General features: G+C 38.9%; 1 protein-coding gene across 3 annotated transcripts in view; it reads left to right on the top strand.

Annotated features, from left to right (window-relative positions):
- Nucleotides 1-20793, top strand: part of RPS6KA5 (ribosomal protein S6 kinase A5) — a 206662-nt gene that overhangs the window by 69134 nt on the left and 116735 nt on the right. For all 3 annotated transcript variants that reach the window (XM_019009810.4, XM_019009809.4, XM_055361218.2), the window contains exon 3: nucleotides 14191-14409. In XM_019009810.4, the coding sequence (XP_018865355.2) occupies nucleotides 14191-14409 (219 nt within the window). The remainder of the gene's footprint in view (nucleotides 1-14190; nucleotides 14410-20793) is intronic.

The following is a 20793-nucleotide window of genomic DNA, read 5'->3' as shown; positions in this document are numbered from 1 at the left end:
GTTCCGCCACACATTCAAGGCATAGATAATTCTGATCTTCCACAAACTCTTTCAGAGAATAGGAAAAGGGGGATTATTTCCTCCAACTCATTGTATGAGTCCAGTATAACCTTGATTCCAAAAAACACACTAGAACAGTATAAAGAAGGCAGATTATCAGCCCATTTTATATATGTGAAATTTTTAATATCAAATTTATATAGTCAAACCTTGTGTGTATTTTCTTTCAACACATTGAATACTTTGACTCATTATCTATTATACATCTGCACTGAGTAGTTTGGTTACAGGCCTTGAAGACAATTCTGTAAAGGTAAGGAAACAGTTTACGTGTAATGTTTTACCTTTGTATTTCCATTTCGTGCGTGTGCACTGTTTTATAATGGATCAGTTGTCAGCCATGGAGACTGCTTTTCCTTTTTGCCAGCTGACAGTGTAGTCTCTTATGAGAAGATGGGATAACTAAGAAATGTCATTGTAAGTATATCTGCCTTTAAAAAATCACAGTTTTGATGACTAAATGGAGTAGGTGGAAGCTTTTATTATGAATATAATAAAATCTCAATTTTTATTCAAAAATTTTACCACTAATCTTTCAGTTTCATTACCTTTTTAAGATAAATTTTTTTCAGCACTACTTACAATAATAGGAAAGCCTCATCAGATGTCTTCATGTGTCATGTAAGGTTTTCTTTGGAAATGAAACTGAAAACTCTTCTGATGAATTAATTTCTATATATTTAAACTAGAAAAAAATGCTATTCATCAAATATCTTGAAGACTTTGTGGAATATTTGAATATCAAAGATTTACTTTTTGACACTTAAATACATGTAATATGCATAAAACTCTTTTTTACTCAGATTGACTTGCTTCTCTTGAACTATCTAATTTCCTTTGGCCTGTCACTAATCTTGATCAGTTTTCTGAGCTAGAAACTTTTAAATAATTTTGGATTCTTTTTGGATTCTTCTCTATTTTGACCTCTTTATCTCTCTTCTTCTTTTTTTTTTTTTTTTGAGATGGAGTCTCACTCTGTCACCCAGGCTGAAGTACAGTGGTGTGATCTCAGCTCACTGCAACCTTTGCCTCCCAAGTTCAAGCTATTTTCCTGCCTCAGCCTCCCAAGTAACTGGGATTACAAATGTGCACCACCATGCCCGGATAATTTTTGTATTTTTAGTAGAGACAGGGTTTCACCATGTTAGCCAGGCTGGTCTCAAACTCCTGACCTCAAGTGACCCACCTGCCTCGGCCTTCCAAAGTGTTGGGATTACAGGTATCAGCCGCTGTGCCCAGCCCAGCCTCTTTACTTCTATTTTCTCACAAAGTCCTATAATTTTCCCCTTAAAGTGATCCTTGGATTTACCTTTTCTGGGCCTAAGAACGGAAAGTGCCATCACTCGTTTTACCTTATGCATGGATTCTTTCAAGGGGTGTCTTAACCTGTCTGCCTTTCTGTAGGCTCTCTCTTCCATTTATGCATTTTAATATCATATGCTGTTATACATAATATACAGTCTTACTAAAATACAACATTTTCGTGCAGTTTTCCTATTTAAAAACATATACTGCATTTTTTCCCATTTAACTATTCAAGCCCAAATTCTTGCCTTGCTTTCAGTTTCTGCTGTCTTTTTTCGCCCAGCTTACCCTGATATTCTGCCTACTTTCTATTTTTTTCCCCAACTTTTATTTTAGGTTTGGGGGTACACGTTCAGGTTTGTTACCTGAGTAAATTGCCTGTCGCTGGTGTTTGGTGTAAAAATGATTTTGTCACCTAGGTAGTGAGCATAGTACTCTATATGTAGTTTTTCAACCGTCACCCTCCTCCTACCCTCTCCCCTCAAGTAGGCCCTAGTATCTATTCTTTCCATTTTTATTTCCATGTGTACTCAATATTTAGCTCCCACTTATAAGTGAGATCATTTTCTTTTCCTACATCAGTTTGCTTAGGAAAATGGCCTCCAGCTGTATCCATGTTGCTGCAAAGGACATGATTTCATTTTTTAAAATGGCTGCATAGTATTCTGTGGTGTACATGTACCATATTTTCTTTATCCAGTCCACCATTGATGGGCATCTAGGTTGATTCCATGTCTTTGCTATTTTGAATAGTGCTGCAGTGAACATGCAATGAACATATGAGTACGTGTGTCTTTTTGGTAGAATGATTTATATTCCTTTGTGTATATACCCAGTAATGGGATTTCTGGGTTGAGTGGTATTTCTGTTTTAAGTTCTTTGAAAAATTTCAACTGCTTTCCACAGTGGCTGATGTAATTTACATTCCCACCAGCAGTGTATAAACATTTTGTTTTCTCCACAACCTCACCAGTATCTGTTATTTTTTGGCTTTTGAATAATAGCCCTTCTGACTGGTGTGAGATGGTATCTCATTGTGGTTTTTATTTGCGTTTCTCTGATGATTAGTGATGTTGAGCATTTTTTCATATGCTTGTTGGCCATGTGTATGTTTTCTTTTGAGAAGGATCTATTCATATCCTTTGCCCATTTTTTAATGGGATCGTTTGTTTTTTGCTTGTTGATTTGTCCGCCTACTTTCTAGTCCACTTTATTTTCCTTCACTTGCCTACAATTATGTGTACTTTTCCACCCTCTGATGCCCTGCCTTATCTTGTTCCCCCATTGGTAGTGCTCATCTTTTTTTCCACCTGTCCAAATCCTGCCCAAATTGCTTTATTCTCTGAATTGTTGCACTGAGAGCCCTCCATAGAGAGCATAGCACTGACTTGTTCTCTGAATTTTCCTTCACATCTGCAATCTTTTCTCTGGATTGTAAGCTCTTAGGATCATCCCTGTATATTTTTCCAACCCTGTTGCCCTGTCCCCCTACCTGCCGATAATCCAGCATTGTGTGAAGTGTAATAATAGTCTATCAAGTATGTCATTTATGCTGTTGTCTTTAGCATTATTCTTCAGATTGATACCCAAAAGCCCAGGAAATATCTTTGGCTCATCTTTTAGAATTTGTTTGATGATGAAATTTTGGGTTATTTTGGGGAATAATGATTATATTTTTATTTCTTTTTTAATCTCTCTGCTGCCTTCCTTTTGACCATTTTGTCTTCTTTGAGATATCTGTCCAAGTATGGGAGAAGAAAATGTTTAAATGTACCTGTGGGTGTGCATTATCAGTAATTCTAATAATGAAGTGCAGCATGAAGGTCTCAGCTAAAGACTTTAGTATTCTCTGAATTTTCTTTTTTTATCATAAATAGTCATGTACTTTGAAGAGCTGATGTCTTGTCTTACCATGACAAAAAGGGAAAAAGAAAAATTTTGCCATGTAAGAGTAAAGGATGCAGCCGAGTTGATTCACTCTTCTGGTTTTGGTGCTTTCACATGGTTGTAGAGTACTTGAGTATCGAGGATGACGTAGAAGACTCAAGTTTGCATCTTGACACTCTTGTTGCTTACTTGAGTTTCTTGAGTTAATCATATGAATTCTGTGAGCCCAAGTCCCTTTGGCATAAGTTATTATAATAATACCTATCTCACAATGTTGTTATAAGTTTAATGAGATAATGGATATGAATTGCCAATTACTAGATAACCATGGGTTGTGGTTATTTATTGAACAGGGAACTCCATTGTAAAGCTGTAACCTAAATTGAAAAAACAAAATTATTTAGGACTTACTCATAAGAAGAGATTATTTATTTATTATTTTATATAGTCACTTACTTTATTAGCATCTCTGGGAGTAATTTCAACTAAAGTGGTATTTTTAATAAAAATTTAACAAGTGAGAAAATACCTCATAAATGAGATGTTGCTAATTGCAATTTTGTTAGCATTTACAAGAAGTTGATTTGTATGTTACCTTAAGCATAACATGTCAAATGGAAAGATTATATTTCTTTGTTATTTATTTATTTATTTATTTTTTGAGATGGAGTCTTGCTCTGTTGCCCAGACTGGAGTGCAGTGGCACGATCTCAGCTCACTGCAACCTCCGCCTCCCGGATTCAAGCAATTCTCCTGCCTCAGCCTCCTGAGTAGCTAGGATTACAGACGCCCGCCACCATGCCTGGCTAATTTTTGTATTTTTAGTAGAGACGGCGTTTCACCAAGTTGGCCAGGCTGGTCTCACCTGACCTCAGGCGATGCACCCGCCTCGGCCTCCCAAAGTGCTGGGATTACAGGTGTGAGCCACCATGCCCAGCCTCTTATTTGTATCAAACAAATGTATTCAAACATCTTAGATTCTGAACCATCTTAGTGTAGTATAGGTTAACATTCCTCTCCTAAGATATACATGATATGAGTAATAAAATGTTTTGATTGCCTGACACATAATAAATGCTATGTAAGTTTTAGCTATTTTGTTTTTCAGTTTTAGCTATTATTGGGGAAGCTGAAAGGGAATGTAGTTCAGCTTCTAAAAGAGCTGTTGTAATACATCACCAAGCTTTCAGCTTAGCTTTATACATAAGTGAATGTCATTTCTTAATGAGTATTTTTTGTAAAGCCTAAAATGTGTCCTGCAGTAAATAGAGAAATAACAACCACCAAAGGTCTTCCTGGTTTCAGGCCTTGCTGATGCATTTATTTCCATTCTAGAGCCAGAATGATTTTTCTGATGGGCAAATTTGATTATGTCACTTTTCAATTTAAAACCTTTCAGTTCATTCCCGTTGGTCTTGGGATTCATTCATTCATTTCTATTTACCAAGAGGCAGACACTGTTCTGGGTGCTGGAGATAAGAGTTGTATTAAATATGTATATGTTATACACACACACACACACACACACCATACAACATAGAACCTTGTCAATGGAATAGTATGGAGCTGGTCTTCATGTAATGCAGAGTTATTTGTGAGTTTATGAAACCTTGGAGTGAGTGCTGGCAAAGTATAGAAATTCAGAGGGCCTTGCTTATGATAGTGTCTAATGAGCAGTAACCATTTGTGTCTACCTTGGTCCCTGGTGTCCTCTTAAGAAGTTCACTTTTTCCTTATGTGGATATCCTTTGTTGTTGTTGTTGTTGTTCCATGGTGTCCTCTTAAGAAGTTCACTTTTTCCTTATGTGGATATCCTTTGTTGTTGTTGTTGTTGTTGCTGCTGCTGCTGCTGCTGTCATCTAATCAACAGTAGATCTTGTAAGTTTGCTCTGTGGAAATACTGTTTTTCCAGTTGAGGCGGTCTTTGGGCTGCTTTCCCCAGCCTTCAGTGCCATCTTGAAATGTAATTTGTGATATTTCTTTACTCATTGGTCCCAGACTCTATGAATATTCCTGATAAGATAGCTTTTTTTCCCTCCAATCTTTTTTTACTTCAGATTTACAGTAACACATTTCATTTATTAAATGGGACATACTTGTTTCTCATGGGTAATTTGTTACCAGAGGATGCTGTAAATTGCACTAGGCAACTTAAAGACATTGCTACTTTTTGATGACATGATAGAGGGAAAAATACTTTGGTTGAGTCATTTAAAAGACTGTTTTAAAAAGTATGATGACTTAGTCATCATTTGTCATTTTATTCTTTTAAGTGTTTGGAAAGTATCCGTATTAAAATAATACCTTTAAAAGCATGTATTCATTAAATTGTCAAAATTGTCATTCAAAAAATTTATAATTTTGCATTTGTGTATGTGTATACCCACTATACCTTATGCTTCAGTGTAAGCCTACAATGTTTATGTAAGTCTTAGAGGTTAAATGTTTGTGATGTTTTATGCCATAATAAAAAGATGATTCCATATGAAGGTGTCAAATGACATTGTCTCTCTAGTGTAAATACAATTTTATTTATTATTGATACTATGTTAGGTCATGTTAGCTAGAAGCAGATCCCGGGACATAGATTTGGATTTATGTGATTTACTGCAGGAGCACTCTCAGGAGAACAAGAGCGAGGGAAGGAGGGTGGTCAGGAGAGTAGCCTAAACAGGCATGTGGTCTAAGCAGTGGTCTGGATTCAGCCTGGACTCATGGGAAGTTTTGGAGCAAGAGCAAAGAGGCAGGCCTTTTATACCTGTGTTAGTCATTGGCTGCAGGCTGCTTGAGTGAGGGTGGAGTAGAGAATGATGGCATGTAACCTTCCAGGTGTGGCGGCCCCTGTCTACCTGAGGCCTTTCTCCAGCAGCCAACACTCACAGCAGCTGGAGAATAGATGCACCGGCCTGTAAAGGGGACCTGGCAGAACACCATCAGCACCCACTACAGGTGGTCATTAACTCCAGCAGTTAAGACATCACTATTTAGTTAGGCAAACAGCTTGTCTTTTGAGATATAAATAGAGAATTATTTATGAATATGCTTCTTAGTCTTCTTTTGATTCTTATTTTAACGTATTTTTTTTTTTAGTAAGATGCTCTGGTAATCATGTTTACCAGATTGAAATAAGCACACTGGGAGGCATAGCTAGTGTGGTGGATGACCAAGTCACCATTTCACAAGATTCCAATAATCTGGAAAGATTGATTTTAGGAGTGATTAATATGATTCTTCAGTTAGTAGAAATTCTCTCGTATGACACAGTTGGTATGTGTAGGTAATTTTAAAAAGTTGGTTCAAGTGTGAATCGTTTAAAAATCATTATATATTTTTTGAACATTTTTTACTTAAAATGTATAAGAGTACTTCACTTGTGAATCTTTGGATGTAAGCACAGGACTCTGAGTATAGGTTAATAAACAGTTTATTTTGCATAAACCATGGTTGAATCCATCGTCTAAAAATAACAGTTTCAGGTTCTTTAGAGTGAGAACTAGACAGATTTTAAGTAGTCTAAGTACAAAACTCTTTTAGATTTTCATAGTTTCCCCCTAGCCTTTTATAGTTGTTTCACTCACACCTAATTTTTCAGCAGTTCCTTTCTTTAAAGTGTTTTGCTTTTATCTAGTCCTTTCAAAGCATTCATCCTCATTTTTCTCTTGGGCATGCACATTTCAGTGGTTCATGTAATATTTAATGAATTTACATAATAAGAATAACAGATACAACAAGTAGAAATAGGCAAAGCAACAAGTATCAGTGACTGGCATGGAACTGCATGGGTGCAGAAATACACATGTAAATTAGTCATAGATTGTCAGTGTGCAGTGGGTGTTTTCAGAGGGAAAGGGGAGTATAAGACTAAGTTGGTCTTAGGAGCTGGCTAAGTATAAGTCACTTAAGAGCATTTCTACTGTATTTTTTAAGTGGTAGTTCAAGTTCAATAGTTAATAAGTTTGTTATGAACCCAAAGTGCAGCATGGCTAGTAAACATTCTATTCAAGGTATAATTTTAAGCTGCATTAACAAAAGCTTGAATGAAAGAAAACATTGCTCTCACCTTGGTGGAGCCATTCAGGTCCTAGTGAGAACAGCATGTCCAAGTTGAGCACAATAAGGAAGGACATAAAGCAGGGGCCTCTGAACAATGGCTCTTATTCCTGGCTCGTGGTTGCTCCTTCAGAATAATGCATGTAAACGTGTACACACACAAAATTTTGCATGCATTTAATTATGTTACATTTTAAATTGATTGTTTTTACAAATTAAAAATATTTTTTAACAAATTAACCTCATACCATTTTAATGTAAAAATTAAAGGCGGCCGGGCGCAGTGGCTCACACCTGTAATCCCAGCACTTTGGGAGGCTGAGGTGGGCAGATCACCTGAGGTAGGTAGTTCGAGACCAGCCTGACTAACATGGAAAAACCTCATTTCTACTAAAAATACAAAATTAGCCGGGCGTGGTGGCGTATGCGTTGTAATCCCAGCTACCTGGGAGGCTGAGGCAGGAGAATTGCTTGAACCCAGAAGGTGGAGGTTGTGGTGAGCCAAGATCGTGCCATTGCACTCCAGCCTGGGCAACAGGAGCAAAACTCCGTCTCAAAAAAAAGAAGATTAAAGGCTACTTATGAACATGTTTAATAAATTCAAATTTTGCAAATAAAATGAAAGATAAGTTTATGCTCAAGAAGACTGCTTTGGCTTGGCTTAAAAAATAAGTTGGAATTGTGCAGTGGTTTCTGACATGGCAGCATGGATGTCTTCTTGTTTTAAAACTGTCAGTCATTTTTAACTTTTCTTTATTATAGCCATAAGTGCTTAAAACCTGGTTCACAATAATTGTGGCAAATGGAATAAGAGCCACACATTTGGAAAAGCAAGCTGAAAAGAAACCTACTCCGAGGAACCAGAAATTTTTCTATGGCACTTCCTTTGGTTCAGTATATATTATTTCTTGTCATCAAGCCACTGAAATAATTATCAACAAAGATTGTCAACGTTTTGCTGTCTACATCAGGTAGAATAGAATTATAAATCCACATTTCAGTTTGAACAGAAGTGACCTTCATAAGATATCTGCAGTGTTCTTCCAACGTATAGAAATCTATGTCCAGCTTTGGAAAAATTTACATAGTTGATCCAGTTCTCTCTTCTGAAATGGCTGTTTAGCTAAAAGAGCACATAGGTTTTCAGCAGCATTCAAAATGGTGTCTGTAGGGCCATGAATTGAAAGATTTACATCATTCATTTGTTCTCAAATATCAGCCAAGCTAAATCAGTAAGTAATCCTTCCTGTCATTTGTTCTTAGAATGTATTTTCCCTCAATCTCAAAAAGTAGAACCTCTACCTCGAGTTCAGTCAAACACTGCAGGACTAGTCCTTTGGAATACCAGTGAACTTCCTGATCTCAGGCCGAGTGTGGTGGCTCACGCCTGTAATCCCAGCACTTTGGGAAGCCAAGGCGGGTGGATCACCGGAGGTCAGGAGTTCGAGACCAGCCTGGGCAACATGGTGAAACCCCATCTCTACTAAAAATACAAAAATTAGCTGGGCGTGGTCGTGGGCACCTGTAGTCCCAGCTAATCGGGAGGCTGGGATGGGAGAATCGCTTGAACCCAAAAGGGAGAGGTTGCAGTGAGCCAAGATCACGCTACTGCACTCCGGCCTGGGCGACAGAGCAAGACTTGGTCATAAATAAATAAATACAGTGTGTTTAGAACTTCATGTTCTCTTTTGCTTTTCATTTCCCCATTCCCCTTTCCCGATGCCCCTTTCCTCTCCCCTTCCCTTCCCTTTTCTTTCCTTCTTCCTTTTTCTTTTTCCTTCTCTCTCTTCTTTCTTCTTTTTCCCCCTGAGACAGAGTTTTGCCCTGTTGCCCAGGCTGGAGTGCAGTGGCACGATCTCAGCTCTCTGCAATTTCTGCCTCCTGGGTTCCAGCAATTCTCCCACTTAAGCCTCTTAAGTAGCTGGGACCACAGGCATGCCCCACCACACCCACATAATTTTTGTGTTCTTTGTAGAGACGGGGTCTCCCTGTGTTGCCTAGGTTTGTCTTAAACTCCTGGGCTCAAGTGATTTGCCTGCCTCTGCTTCTCAAAGTTCTGAGATTGTAACATGAGCCACTGTGCCCATACTTTGCGCATATTTCTTTCTTTCTTTTTTTTTTTTTTTTTTGAGACGGAGTCCTGCTCTGTCCCCCAGGCTGGAGTGAAATGGCGCGACCTTGGCTAACTGCAACCTTTGCCTCCTGGGTTAAAGCGATTCTCCTGCCTTAGCCTCCTGTGTAGCTGGGATTCCAGGCACCCGCCACCATGCCCAGCTAATTTTTTTTTTTTTTTTTTTTGAGATGGAGTCTCGCTCTGTTGCCCAGGCTGGAGTGCAGTGGCACGATATTGGTTCACTGCAAGCTCCACCTCCTGGGTTCACGCCATCCTCCTGCGTCAGCCTCCCGAGCAGCTGGGACCACAGGTGCCCACCATGACCCCTGGCTAATTTTTTGTATTTTTAGTAGAGACGGGGTTTCACTGTGTTAGCCAGGATGGTCTCCATCTCCTGACCTCATGATCTGCCCGCCTCGGCCTCCCAAAGTGCTGGGATTACAGGCGTGAGCCACCGCGCCTGGCCAACTTTTGTATTTTTAGTAGAGACGGGGTTTCACCATGTTGGTGAGGCTGATCTCGAATTCCTGACCTCAGGTGATCCGCCCGCCCCGGCCTCCCAAAGTGCTGGGATTACAGGCATGAGCCACTGCGCCCGGCCCCCTTGCTTATATTTCTTAACAGAGTATCTCGAAAAGACCTTGGCTCTGATGTAGTTGATAAGATTAACAGCGGTAGACACGACTTCTGTGAGGATTGCTAATTGAGCATTTGATGCCATTGCATGTTGATGCAGAAATTAGAGAGTCATACCTAGTAAGGCATGAAGGTAGTTTCTTTAAGCAGCTCCATCCAACAGGAAGTACTATTGTTTTATCTTTTTTTTCTTCCTTTGGAGACAGGATCATGCTCTGTCACACAGGCTGTAGTGCAGTGGTGCAATCATGGCTCACTGCTGTCTCAAGCTTCTAGCCTCAGGTGATCCTTCTATCTCAGACCCCCAAAGTATTGGCATTACAGGCATGAGCCACTGAACCCAGTCCCTACTTTGTTTATCTTTTTTTTTTGCCAAAGGAATTTTCACTGTGGTAGTCTTTGCAGTTTCTTAAAATTACTTTAAAAATAAGATTAATAATGTCAGGGCACACATAGTGAATGAAAGGCAGGAGTTGGCTGCACTTGCAGGCAGTCATTCATCCAGTTGCAAACTAAAAGAAAAGAATATTGCCACCAGTTCCAGGTTCAATGGCCGCTTTTAAAATATTGGAGAACAAAAAGGTGGTTCTGGAATAGATAGCATTATTCAACAGAAGGACTACTTTACTTTCCTTCTCTGCTCTGAGCTATAAACCAGCTTAACCAGGTAAGGTGGCTTCTTCAAGATCTCTCCAGTATGGAATGTGTTTTCTTCCCATTTGGCAATGTGATAAACAGCTTTATGGGTGCTTCAAAAACAAAACTGTTTGGAGGCAACTATGTTTTAGTTACACAGCCTTCTTAGAAGTAAGATCGTTATCTGAAATACTTATTGTTTGGAATGTTGTAAGGCACTCCTTGAATGTTGTTGATAATAAGCATCCAGTGGCACTTACCATGTGGTGAAGCATTGTAGCTTAAATGTTAATCATGGCAATTATAAAAGTAAAAACAAAATATTTGTGAGCTTCATTATAGTTTTTCCCTGACACTGTCTGATAGATGAACACAATTGCGTTGGCAGAGTACGTGGTCTTTAATTCATATGATTGGGAAACTTCTTGATGTTATCACATGGCAAGGATGATTGCGTATTATTTGATCATATAGATTGTAACATAGCAATCAGGATGATTTTATATTATTTGATCATATATATTGACATCCTATGCTACTTCATGCATATTTTGAGTGAAATACAATAGTTTTTAAAGTAACAGAAAGAAATCAAAGAAAAAATATTTACAACCCCAGAGAACATATCAGTGGAACCTCCTAATGGTGAGAGGTCTCGGAGTCATCTTACTTTGAGATTGGTTTAAGGAGGAAAGAGTATGGAGATTACATGATAGTGCTTTTAAATATTTAAAAGATTATCTTATAGAAGAAGAGTGATACTCTTTTTTAAGTCCAGAGGATATAGAAGGACAAATAAAAATTATAAAATGGCCTGCTTCCAGTCAATATAAAGAAGATTTTCTTTCAGACTAAGTTTCACTCTTGTTGCCCAGGCTGCAGTGCGATGGCACGCTCTCGGCTCAACTGCAACCACCATCTCCCAGGTTCAAGCGATTCTCCTGCCTCAGCCTCCCGAGTAGCTGGGATTACAGGTGTGGGCCACCATGCCCGGCTAATTTTGTGTTTTTAGTAGAGACAGGGTTTCTCCATGTTGATCAAGCTGGTCTCAAACTCCCGACCTCAGGTGATCCACCCGCCTCAGCCTCCCAAAGTGCTGGGATTACAGGCGTGAGCCACCACGCCTGGCAATATAAGGAAGATTTTCAAACAGAGCCTCCCATCAATAAAATGGGCCGTTTTGCAAAACTTCCTCCTCTTAGAAGAAGGAGCACTGGGTCCATTCACTGTTAAAACACCTAACTTGCATTGTGACTTCTATTTAATCTCTGGTTCCCTATTTATTTGCCTATGAGGTCATTCACTTAAGTGAAGCAGGTAGACCACAGGTAAGACTGTGGGCCCAGGAGTCAGACTGAATGGCAAGTGTGATCTTGGACAAGTGACCCAACTCTTCTATACTTCAGTTTCTTCATTTATAAAATGGAGATAATAGTTCTCACCTCCTTATAGGAATGTTGTAAGAATCGAATGAGTTTATATATATCATAAGTGCCTGACAAGTACTCAGATGTTAGGTTCGAACACCCAGCAGCCTGTGTGTCACATGGTCAACACCTATGTTGCGGATAGATGTACTAGGAAGAAGCTGAACAGCCATGTTTCGGTGATCTTGTGGAAAGAATTCCTGGTTTTGAGAGCATGGATGGATTCCCTAATTTCTAAAAACCATAGTGCTCTGGAGTTAGGAACCTGGGATAACAAGAATTTAGGGTAAATGCCATGTGTATGTAAGGAACACAGAAGTTTCAGGGCTGCTTGTGGAAGACTTTACCTTCTCCTGAGTTTATATAGTGGCTTTCCCTGTTGGAAGGTGTAGTGCATAGTATTTTCTAGCTTCATTTTGTTGCTTCTGAATAGACAAACATTTTTTTATTTGTATACCCTAATTTGTTAGGTTCCAAAAGTTGTCATTTCATCTTGTTGATTCACTTCTGCCTTACTAAGGTCTCAACCTACAATTATTGGATTTCTGATGAGCTAATACGCAAATCTTTGTGAACTTTTTCTGTGCCCTGGAATGTGTTCAGTATGTTTACAGTACTGGTTATATTAAGATCCAGAATGTCTGATTACTAGCGCTTGTGAGGAATCACTTTTTTGTTCATTTATGGTTCAGAGTGTGGTCCCTGGAGTCACACTCCTTGCATTTGAATCAGTTCTGCTGCTTCTTGCCTCAGTCTTTGGGCCAGTTCTGTAACTATTCTGAACACATTTCCTCATGGCTGAAGTAGAATTGCTAAAAGCACCAGCTTCACTGGCTGTTTTGAGGATTAAGTGAATCGATATGTTTAGTGCAGAGCCGGGCATCGGCAAGTCCTTAATAAATGTTGGCGCTCCTTCTCAGGATTATTAGTCTTTCACTGATCTCTTGCACATTGTGTGTTGGTACTAATCCAGTTCCCAGAGTACTGAACTGAAAAACATACGGAGTACAAGAACCCTTCCCTTAAAGCTCCCTTCTTCTAGTGGGTGGATTACAATAGAATTAGGTGGTAAATGCCATAGAGTGTGAATATTGATCTGGGCCAGAATTCAAACTAACTCAATAATGGTCTGATTAAAGCATTTAACAGAGAGACTGGACTTAAACATCCCAGAAAGCATTTGCCTTTTTAAACAGATTAACTGTAGAGAATTGACACCTTGTAGGGATGAAGTGGGGGACTCACCTTTTCATTCCCAAAGTGTTTTTGTTTTTTTGTCTTCCCTTCTTCCTCCCTCTTCCTTCCACTTCTTCCTGCCCTAGCCCACTTCTCTAAGAAAATAAATGCAGAGAACCTGCTCTGCCCACAGGCACAATGCCCACATGGCCCCAATTCCTCCACCTGGAGGAGGGGCACCACACGTAGGATCATGCCCAACAGAGTCCTTATTATGAAAAGTGTGGCAAGGTTGACCTAGTAAGCTGTAAATTACTGCCCAGAGATACAAAAGGGCTTCTGTCGTATTGTATGCAGTTTAGGATCTTTTCATGTTTTAAGTCTGAAGATCTTTTTTGTTCATATAATGTCAGCTTATGTTGCTTTAGGCTTTTTTTTATAAGTATAGAGGAATAATTGAGGCATTTGATTTATATATATATGAAATTCTTATTAAGAACTGCCTTCATTTGTCTACATCAGTAACAAATATATATATATCTAGAAGTTTTATCTGATGTCTAAAATGTCCCGGTTGTTCCAGAATTGGATTGTGGTTAGTTGACCATAATAACAGCTAGTTTTCTACAGCTAAAAATATTGAGGAGAGAATAACAGTAAAAGAGTAAAAGCATAATTTTGTCAGCAGTGGCTAGATATGTAAACATTAAGGGTTAGACCTAGAAATATATTTGGTATAAAATTGAAGAAATCTATCAAATAACTATTTGAACTGGTACCAAGGGTACTTTTTCCTTTAAAGAGTGTATTTTTTGTGCATTAAATAAATTTAGTTCCACTAAATTACCATTTTGCCTGTGTAGCATTTTAATTCTTTTTATTTTTTCTTTTCATTTTCAGCTTATGGAAAAGTATTTCTAGTTCGTAAAATAAGTGGCCATGATACTGGAAAGCTGTATGCCATGAAAGTTTTGAAAAAGGCAACAATCGTTCAAAAGGCCAAAACCACAGAGCATACAAGGACAGAACGACAAGTCCTGGAGCACATTAGGCAGTCGCCATTTTTGGTGACATTACATTATGCTTTCCAGACAGAAACCAAACTTCATCTCATTTTAGGTAAGTGTCAGTTGTTATCAGACTTTTTATGAAAACACTTTTCTTTGGGTCTTAAGTTATAATGTACTTAAAGGGCAAGATACTATGGACTTAGTAGAAGTGAAATATTTTGATTTTCATTCTTTGTGGTGGCATCTCCTGGAATATCATGCATTGCTCTGGATTTGAGGCCTCCCATTATGCCATTATGGAAGAATTTACCTCCTTCTATTCCACACTCTTTTCTTAGTCTTTTTTTCTTTTCTTTTCTTTTTTTTTTTTTTTTTTTTTGAGGCAGAGTCTGGCTCTGTCACCCAGGCTGGAGTGCAGTGGCACAATCTCAGCTCATTGCAACTTCCGCCTCCCAGGTTCAGGTGATTCTCCTTCATCAGCCTCCTGAGTAGCTGGGACTACAGGCATGCACCACCATGCCCAGCTAATTTTTGTATTTTAAGTAGAGATGGGGTTTTGCCATATTGGCCAGCCTGCTCTCGAACTCCAGACCTCAAGTGATCTGCCCGCCTTGGCCTCCCAAAGTGCTGGGATTACAGCTGTGAACTGTCACTTGCAGCCTTTCCTTTATTAATGTTAAGAAACATTTGAATTGTTAGGGGTGTCTACCTCCCTGAGCAGTATGCTTCCATTCAAATGTGAGGAACTGATTGGTGAAGTGGGCCAATTTCTGCTTTAGGAGTTCTCAGAATGAACAGGTTTAGGCTGACAAGGGGACGGACGTTCATGGAAACCAGTAATGGAGAGAAATTAAAAAGAAAGAAAAGACTTCTCTTCCTAGAGATGCTTTGCATTCCTGGTGAAAAACTTGATTAGCTACTAATCAGTCAGCCCTTTACACTCCCATTTCCACCCTAGGCACTTTCTGAATCCATTCCTTTCTCAAATAGAGCTGGACCTTTATATATGATCTTTGGGAAAGTCCTCACACACATTCCCAGACTGCTTTGCAGAAAAGTTCCACCATCTTCTGTTCCCACTAGAGAAATGGCAGTGCTTCTAGTGTTCTACCATCGTTGAAGATTTTATCTGTTACCATTTTGGTCCCGTGCTTGTTTTAATTTGTGTGTATGTGATATAACTCTCTCCTAGAATTATGGTAAGGATTAAATGAGCTAGAATTTCACATAGTGCTTTGCAAGCATTAGCTATTTCTTGAGTGCCTACAGTATGCCAGCCATTACACTAGGTGTATTCCATAATATCACTGACCCACACAAAGGCACTGCAGGATCCCCTCATTAGTGATGTCCACATTCTGGAAGCTGTATGTCCTGAAGTTACATATCTTGTGTATGCTTGAAGATTGGAGCTCAAGTCTGAATCATTCCAATGTCTGTCTTCTGTTTCCCTAAATTGCTGCCTGTATTCTTTGATTATTGGTAATACAAACTGGTTTTTTAATATATATTTGGCCATATTATTGAATGCTTTTATATTAGAAATTATATTTTTATTAATGATACCTAAGATTGCATTCACCTTTTGAGCCATGATGTTACACTTCATGCTCATTTTGCAATGCTTACCATCAATTAACAATTCTAAATCTTTATTCATGTAGGACACACTCTCTTCTCTCCTCTTAGAGTCCCCATTAATGTTATCATTTGCCTATTGTTCCAGTGAGTCAATATCATTTGGCCCTTCATTCTGCCTCCTGTGTGTATCTGCTATGTTATTGATTTTTTTGATATGTATGTCTTCAGTATCTACCCACATGAACAATAAGACTGTTGTAGGTGACAGAGCATTCTAATACAGCGGTTTCAAACATTTTTAGTGCAGGACCCTTCCCTCAAATGAACACACAAATTCAAATGGAAAACAAATGGAAAGGAGTAGCTCTGCTTCTATCTGGGCCTAAGGGTACCAAGCCCTACCAGTTTATTTCTATTCTTTACCCTAGAATTTCCAGGAAAGCCTTAGGAAGTCCATGAGGACTGTTTGAGAAATGATTATCTTTTCACGTTTCTCCCTTGACAATAAACTCATAAAAGTTAAATCATGTGTCTAAGGTTGTCCGAGTCAGAAGCTGGTAAGAAAACAGGTTCCTGGACTCTGCACCATTATGCTCTAGCCTGCCCCCGCCCTTTCTGTCTCCTCTCTTCTTCTTTTTTTTTTTTTTTCTGTTCTCTTAACTATACTCAATATACTTTTTAAAATTATTTAAAATTGTAATTTTTTATAAAACATGTTAAATTTAGAAGTAAATAGATATGAGTGAAATATTTTGTATTTGACTACAAAACAGTAGTCCTTAATCATGTTGCTTTTTTGTTATTGGCTCTCCATTACTTTTGGTCTTTGTCATTGGCCCTAAATAAACAAATCCAAAACAAAACAAGAAAACCCATTTTTTTATGCTAAGTCAAGAATGGAATGTGAACTGGACAACATATTCATTCGACAGCGAGTGAGGCATTGCATTTAGAAATCATGCCCTTCTATCTTCTGTTCACATTAATTTATTTAACACAATTATTCTTTGTGCCTGTTTCAGCAGTTGACTTTTAAAGATGAAAACTTTTCAGGAATTTAGAAGAGGACCATAAACTGTTTTAATGGTTCAGTTATTTGTTTGCAGTGCCCTAATGCACACTAGGTCAGTTTCCCAAATATCGTGCTATACACTTGGTCCCTATATTAGTTTGCTAGGGCTGGGTGGCTTAAACAATAGACATTTATTTTCTCACAGTACTGGAGGCTGGAAGTCCAAGATCAATGTGCCACTAGGGTTGGTTTCTCCCACGGCCACTTTCCTTGGCTTGCAGATGGCCACTGTCTTACCACCTCTTCACATGTTGTCCCCCTATGCATGTGTGCCCCTGGTATCTCTTTTTGTGCCCAAATTTCTTCTTCCTGTAAGGACACCAGTCAGATTGCTTTGGGGTCCACCCTAGGGGCCTCATTTTAACTCCATTTACAGTCACATTCTGAGGTACTGGAGGCTAGGACTTCAACATAATGAGTTTTGGGAAGATACAGTTCAGCCTGTAACAGTCCCAAAAGGTTTATTGGTTGACTGACTTTATCCAGCTTTTTGTGAGGTATTAGCAAGAACCTACATGTCTAGCTCTTCAGGAACCTTGCTAACAGTTTGTCTGATGACTAAGTAAATACTATAAACCTTTTTTTTTAATATGTGTTTTCTTAAAGTTTTATTACTGCAAAGGCAGTATATATGCATACAGAAAATACAGGACAGCAAAAATAAGAAAATAAAAACTTATTTTCACTACCCAGCATGAACCTTATTATATACCCCTCTGTTATCAGTATATATTCTTCTAGGTCTTTTTGTCTGTATGTCTATCTGTGTGTTTTATCAAAATGAGGTTGTCCCGTATATGATTTGTAAGCAGATCTTTCCGTTAATGATATCTACCTTTCCCAGCTAATAAATTTTCATTTAAAACCCAGTTGTACAAGTTATTTATTGCTGTATAACAAACCGCCTAAAATTTCATAGCTTAAACAATGATTTATTTTCTCATGATCCCATGGGTTGGCTGAGCAGTTCTCTAATGGTCAGCCTGGGCTCACTCACCTGGTGTTCAGATGGAGAGTTGGCTGGGCTGTGAGGTCCAAGATGGTTTCATTCTCATGTCTGGTAATTGGTGCTAGCTGTTAGCTGGGCCACCTCTTTTCTCCTCTATATGGCCTCTCATCCTCCAGTACAGTAGATCAGCTTTTTCATAGCATGGTAGTATCAGGGCAGCTAGCAACTACTGCCAAGAGGGCAAAAGTGGAGGCTGCAGGGCCTCCTGAGCCTGGGCACTGGAACTCACATAGCCTCACTCTCAACACAAGACCAGCCTGGATTCACGGGATGCAGAAATAGACTTCACCTCTTGAAGAGGGGAACTAGAAAGAATTCATGGCCATTTGTCACACAAGTCCATTTTCATATTTTACTAATTGTAACATAATTATGCTTTACAGCTGTTTGTCCAATCCAGGAATGCTCACTTGGTTGTGTCCTTGTAGTATCTTTTAACTTATTCTTGCCTCTGCTGAATGCTGGTAGTAATTGGGAAGCTAGATCTAAAGGCTCAATAGGTTAAACTTAAACGTTTTGAGCTGGAATACACCATAAATGATGTTATATATTTTTCCCAATTAGTGATTCTAAGATTAGATTACATAGTGACAGCCTGATCCCTTCATCATAAGGTTATATTTTTCTTCCTAGAAGTGAAAATATTCTGTGTGGTGTTTGGACACTATTTTTTTTTTTTTTTTTGAGATGGAGTCTCACTCTGTCACCTTGACTGTAGTGCAGTGGTGCAATCTTGGCCCACTGCAGCCTCCACCTCCTGGGTTCAAGTGATTCTCATGCCTCAGCCTCCCGAGTAGCTGGGATTATAGGCACCTGCCACCACACCTGGCTGATTTTTGTATTTTTAGTAGAGATGGGGTTTCACCGTGTTGGCCAGGCTGGTCTTTAACTCCTGACCCTCAGGTGATCTGCATGCCTTGGCCTCCCAAAGTGCTGGGATTACAGGCATGAACCACCGCGCCCGCCCTGATACTGGTTTTAACATAATGTAACATGTGGTTGTAATGTAACATAACATATGAACACCATATAATTTATAAAGCTCTTCCTTGTTCTTTTTTTTATTCCTGCACAGTCCTTCGTTCCATTCCATTGTATACTTAACTGGTTCCCTGTGAAGGGAACCTTGGGTTATTGTTTCTTATCTTTTCTTATGAGGATGCTTCAGGGATAACTTGCACGTATGTCATTTTCTACTTGTTTGGGGGAAAAAACCTGTAGGCTTGATGAAGGGAGATTGCTGGGTCTGTGTTTTCACCATCCCTTCTTTTTTTTTTTTTCGAGATGGAGTCTCGCTCTGTTGCCCAGGCTGGAGCGCAGAGATGTTGATCTCGGCTCACCGCAACCTCTGCCTCCTGGGTTCAAGTGATTCTCCTGACTCAGCCTCCTGAGTAGCTGGGACTACAGGTGCATGCCACCACACCTGGCTAATTTTTGTATTTTTTCAATAGAGACAGGGTTTCACCATGTTGGCTAGGCTGGTCTCCCAACTCCTGACCTCAAGTGATCTGCCCACCTCGGCCTCCAAAAGTGCTGGGATGACAGGCATGGGCCACCACACCCATCCTTTTTTGCCATCTCTAATTTTGCCAAATACACTTCCATGGAAGTTGTACCATTTTACATTCCCAACAGCATTGTTTGAGAGTGCCTGTTTCTCCACAGAACGTATTCTCAAACTTCTGGGCATTTGCCTGTCTCATAGGTGAGTAGTAGTGTCTCATTGTAGAGTTAATTTTCTTTTTTTCTTTACTGAATGAGGCCGAACATCTTTTCACATGCTTAAAAAGCCATATGTATTTTTTCCGAGAATTATCTGTTTGTACCCTTTGCCTCTTTTTTCCCCTCAATTTCTAGGAGCTCGTAAAGTAATTAATCATTTCTGGTATGCATTGTAAATACTTTCCCGTTTCCCATGTATTTTTTTGAGTTTGGTTATGATGCATTTACCATGCAAAAATTTATGTATAGTAAAATTTATTTTTAAAATTATTTTTATGGCTTGTGATTTTGAGTCATAGTCAGAAGACCTCCTCTACTCCTCTACTGAGTTTATAAAGGAATTAACTGATGTCTTCTTCCAGTACTTGCATGGTTTTATTTTTTGCATAGAGAACTTGGATCCATGTGGATGGCATATGACATGAAATAAGGATCCAACTTAATCTTTTTCAAATAGCTAATTTTCCCAACACTGTTTAGTTAAAAGTCCACGTTTACATTGACTTGAGGTGCTTCCTTTTTCCTCTATGAAATTCTCATATATGTTTGGGTCTATTTGATTTTTTTCTGTTTGGTTTGTTAAGTCATGTGCCAGTACTATACTGTTTTAATTTATCAAGGTTTTACAATGTATTTTAATTCTTGGTAAGGTTAGTTGCCCTCTGCCCCTGATCTTTCATTGCCTTTATTTTTCAGAGCTTTTTGGAGGACTCTTCCTGTTGGTTTATTTTTCAGCATGAACTTTAGAATCACATTGTCTGGTTTTGGGGGGAAAAAACGTAAGGTATTTTCACTGGAATTGCTGTAAATTAAAAAATTAATTTAGGGAGACTTGACATTTTTATGATATTGGTTATTCCAATTCAAGAACATGGTATGTTTGCTCATGTTGAAATCCTTCTAAGACCTTCAGGTGTGTTTTAGCATTTACTTCCTAGCCATGTTTCTTAACTGAATCTTAGATATTCTGTCATCTGTTGCTTTTGTAAATGGGGTCTTCTCTTCCACCATACCTTCTAGCTGAAAGCTATTACTTTTATATATTAGTTTTATATCCTGCTATCTTACTACATTTTCCTACCTTCCCACAGTGCTCATGTCTTGCCCAA

The sequence above is a fragment of the Gorilla gorilla genome, chromosome 15, assembly GCF_029281585.2.
Source record: "Gorilla gorilla gorilla isolate KB3781 chromosome 15, NHGRI_mGorGor1-v2.1_pri, whole genome shotgun sequence".
Taxonomy (NCBI): domain Eukaryota; kingdom Metazoa; phylum Chordata; class Mammalia; order Primates; family Hominidae; genus Gorilla; species Gorilla gorilla.
The sequence above is the reverse complement of the archived record's forward strand: the minus strand, read 5'-3'. Positions and strand labels throughout refer to the sequence as shown.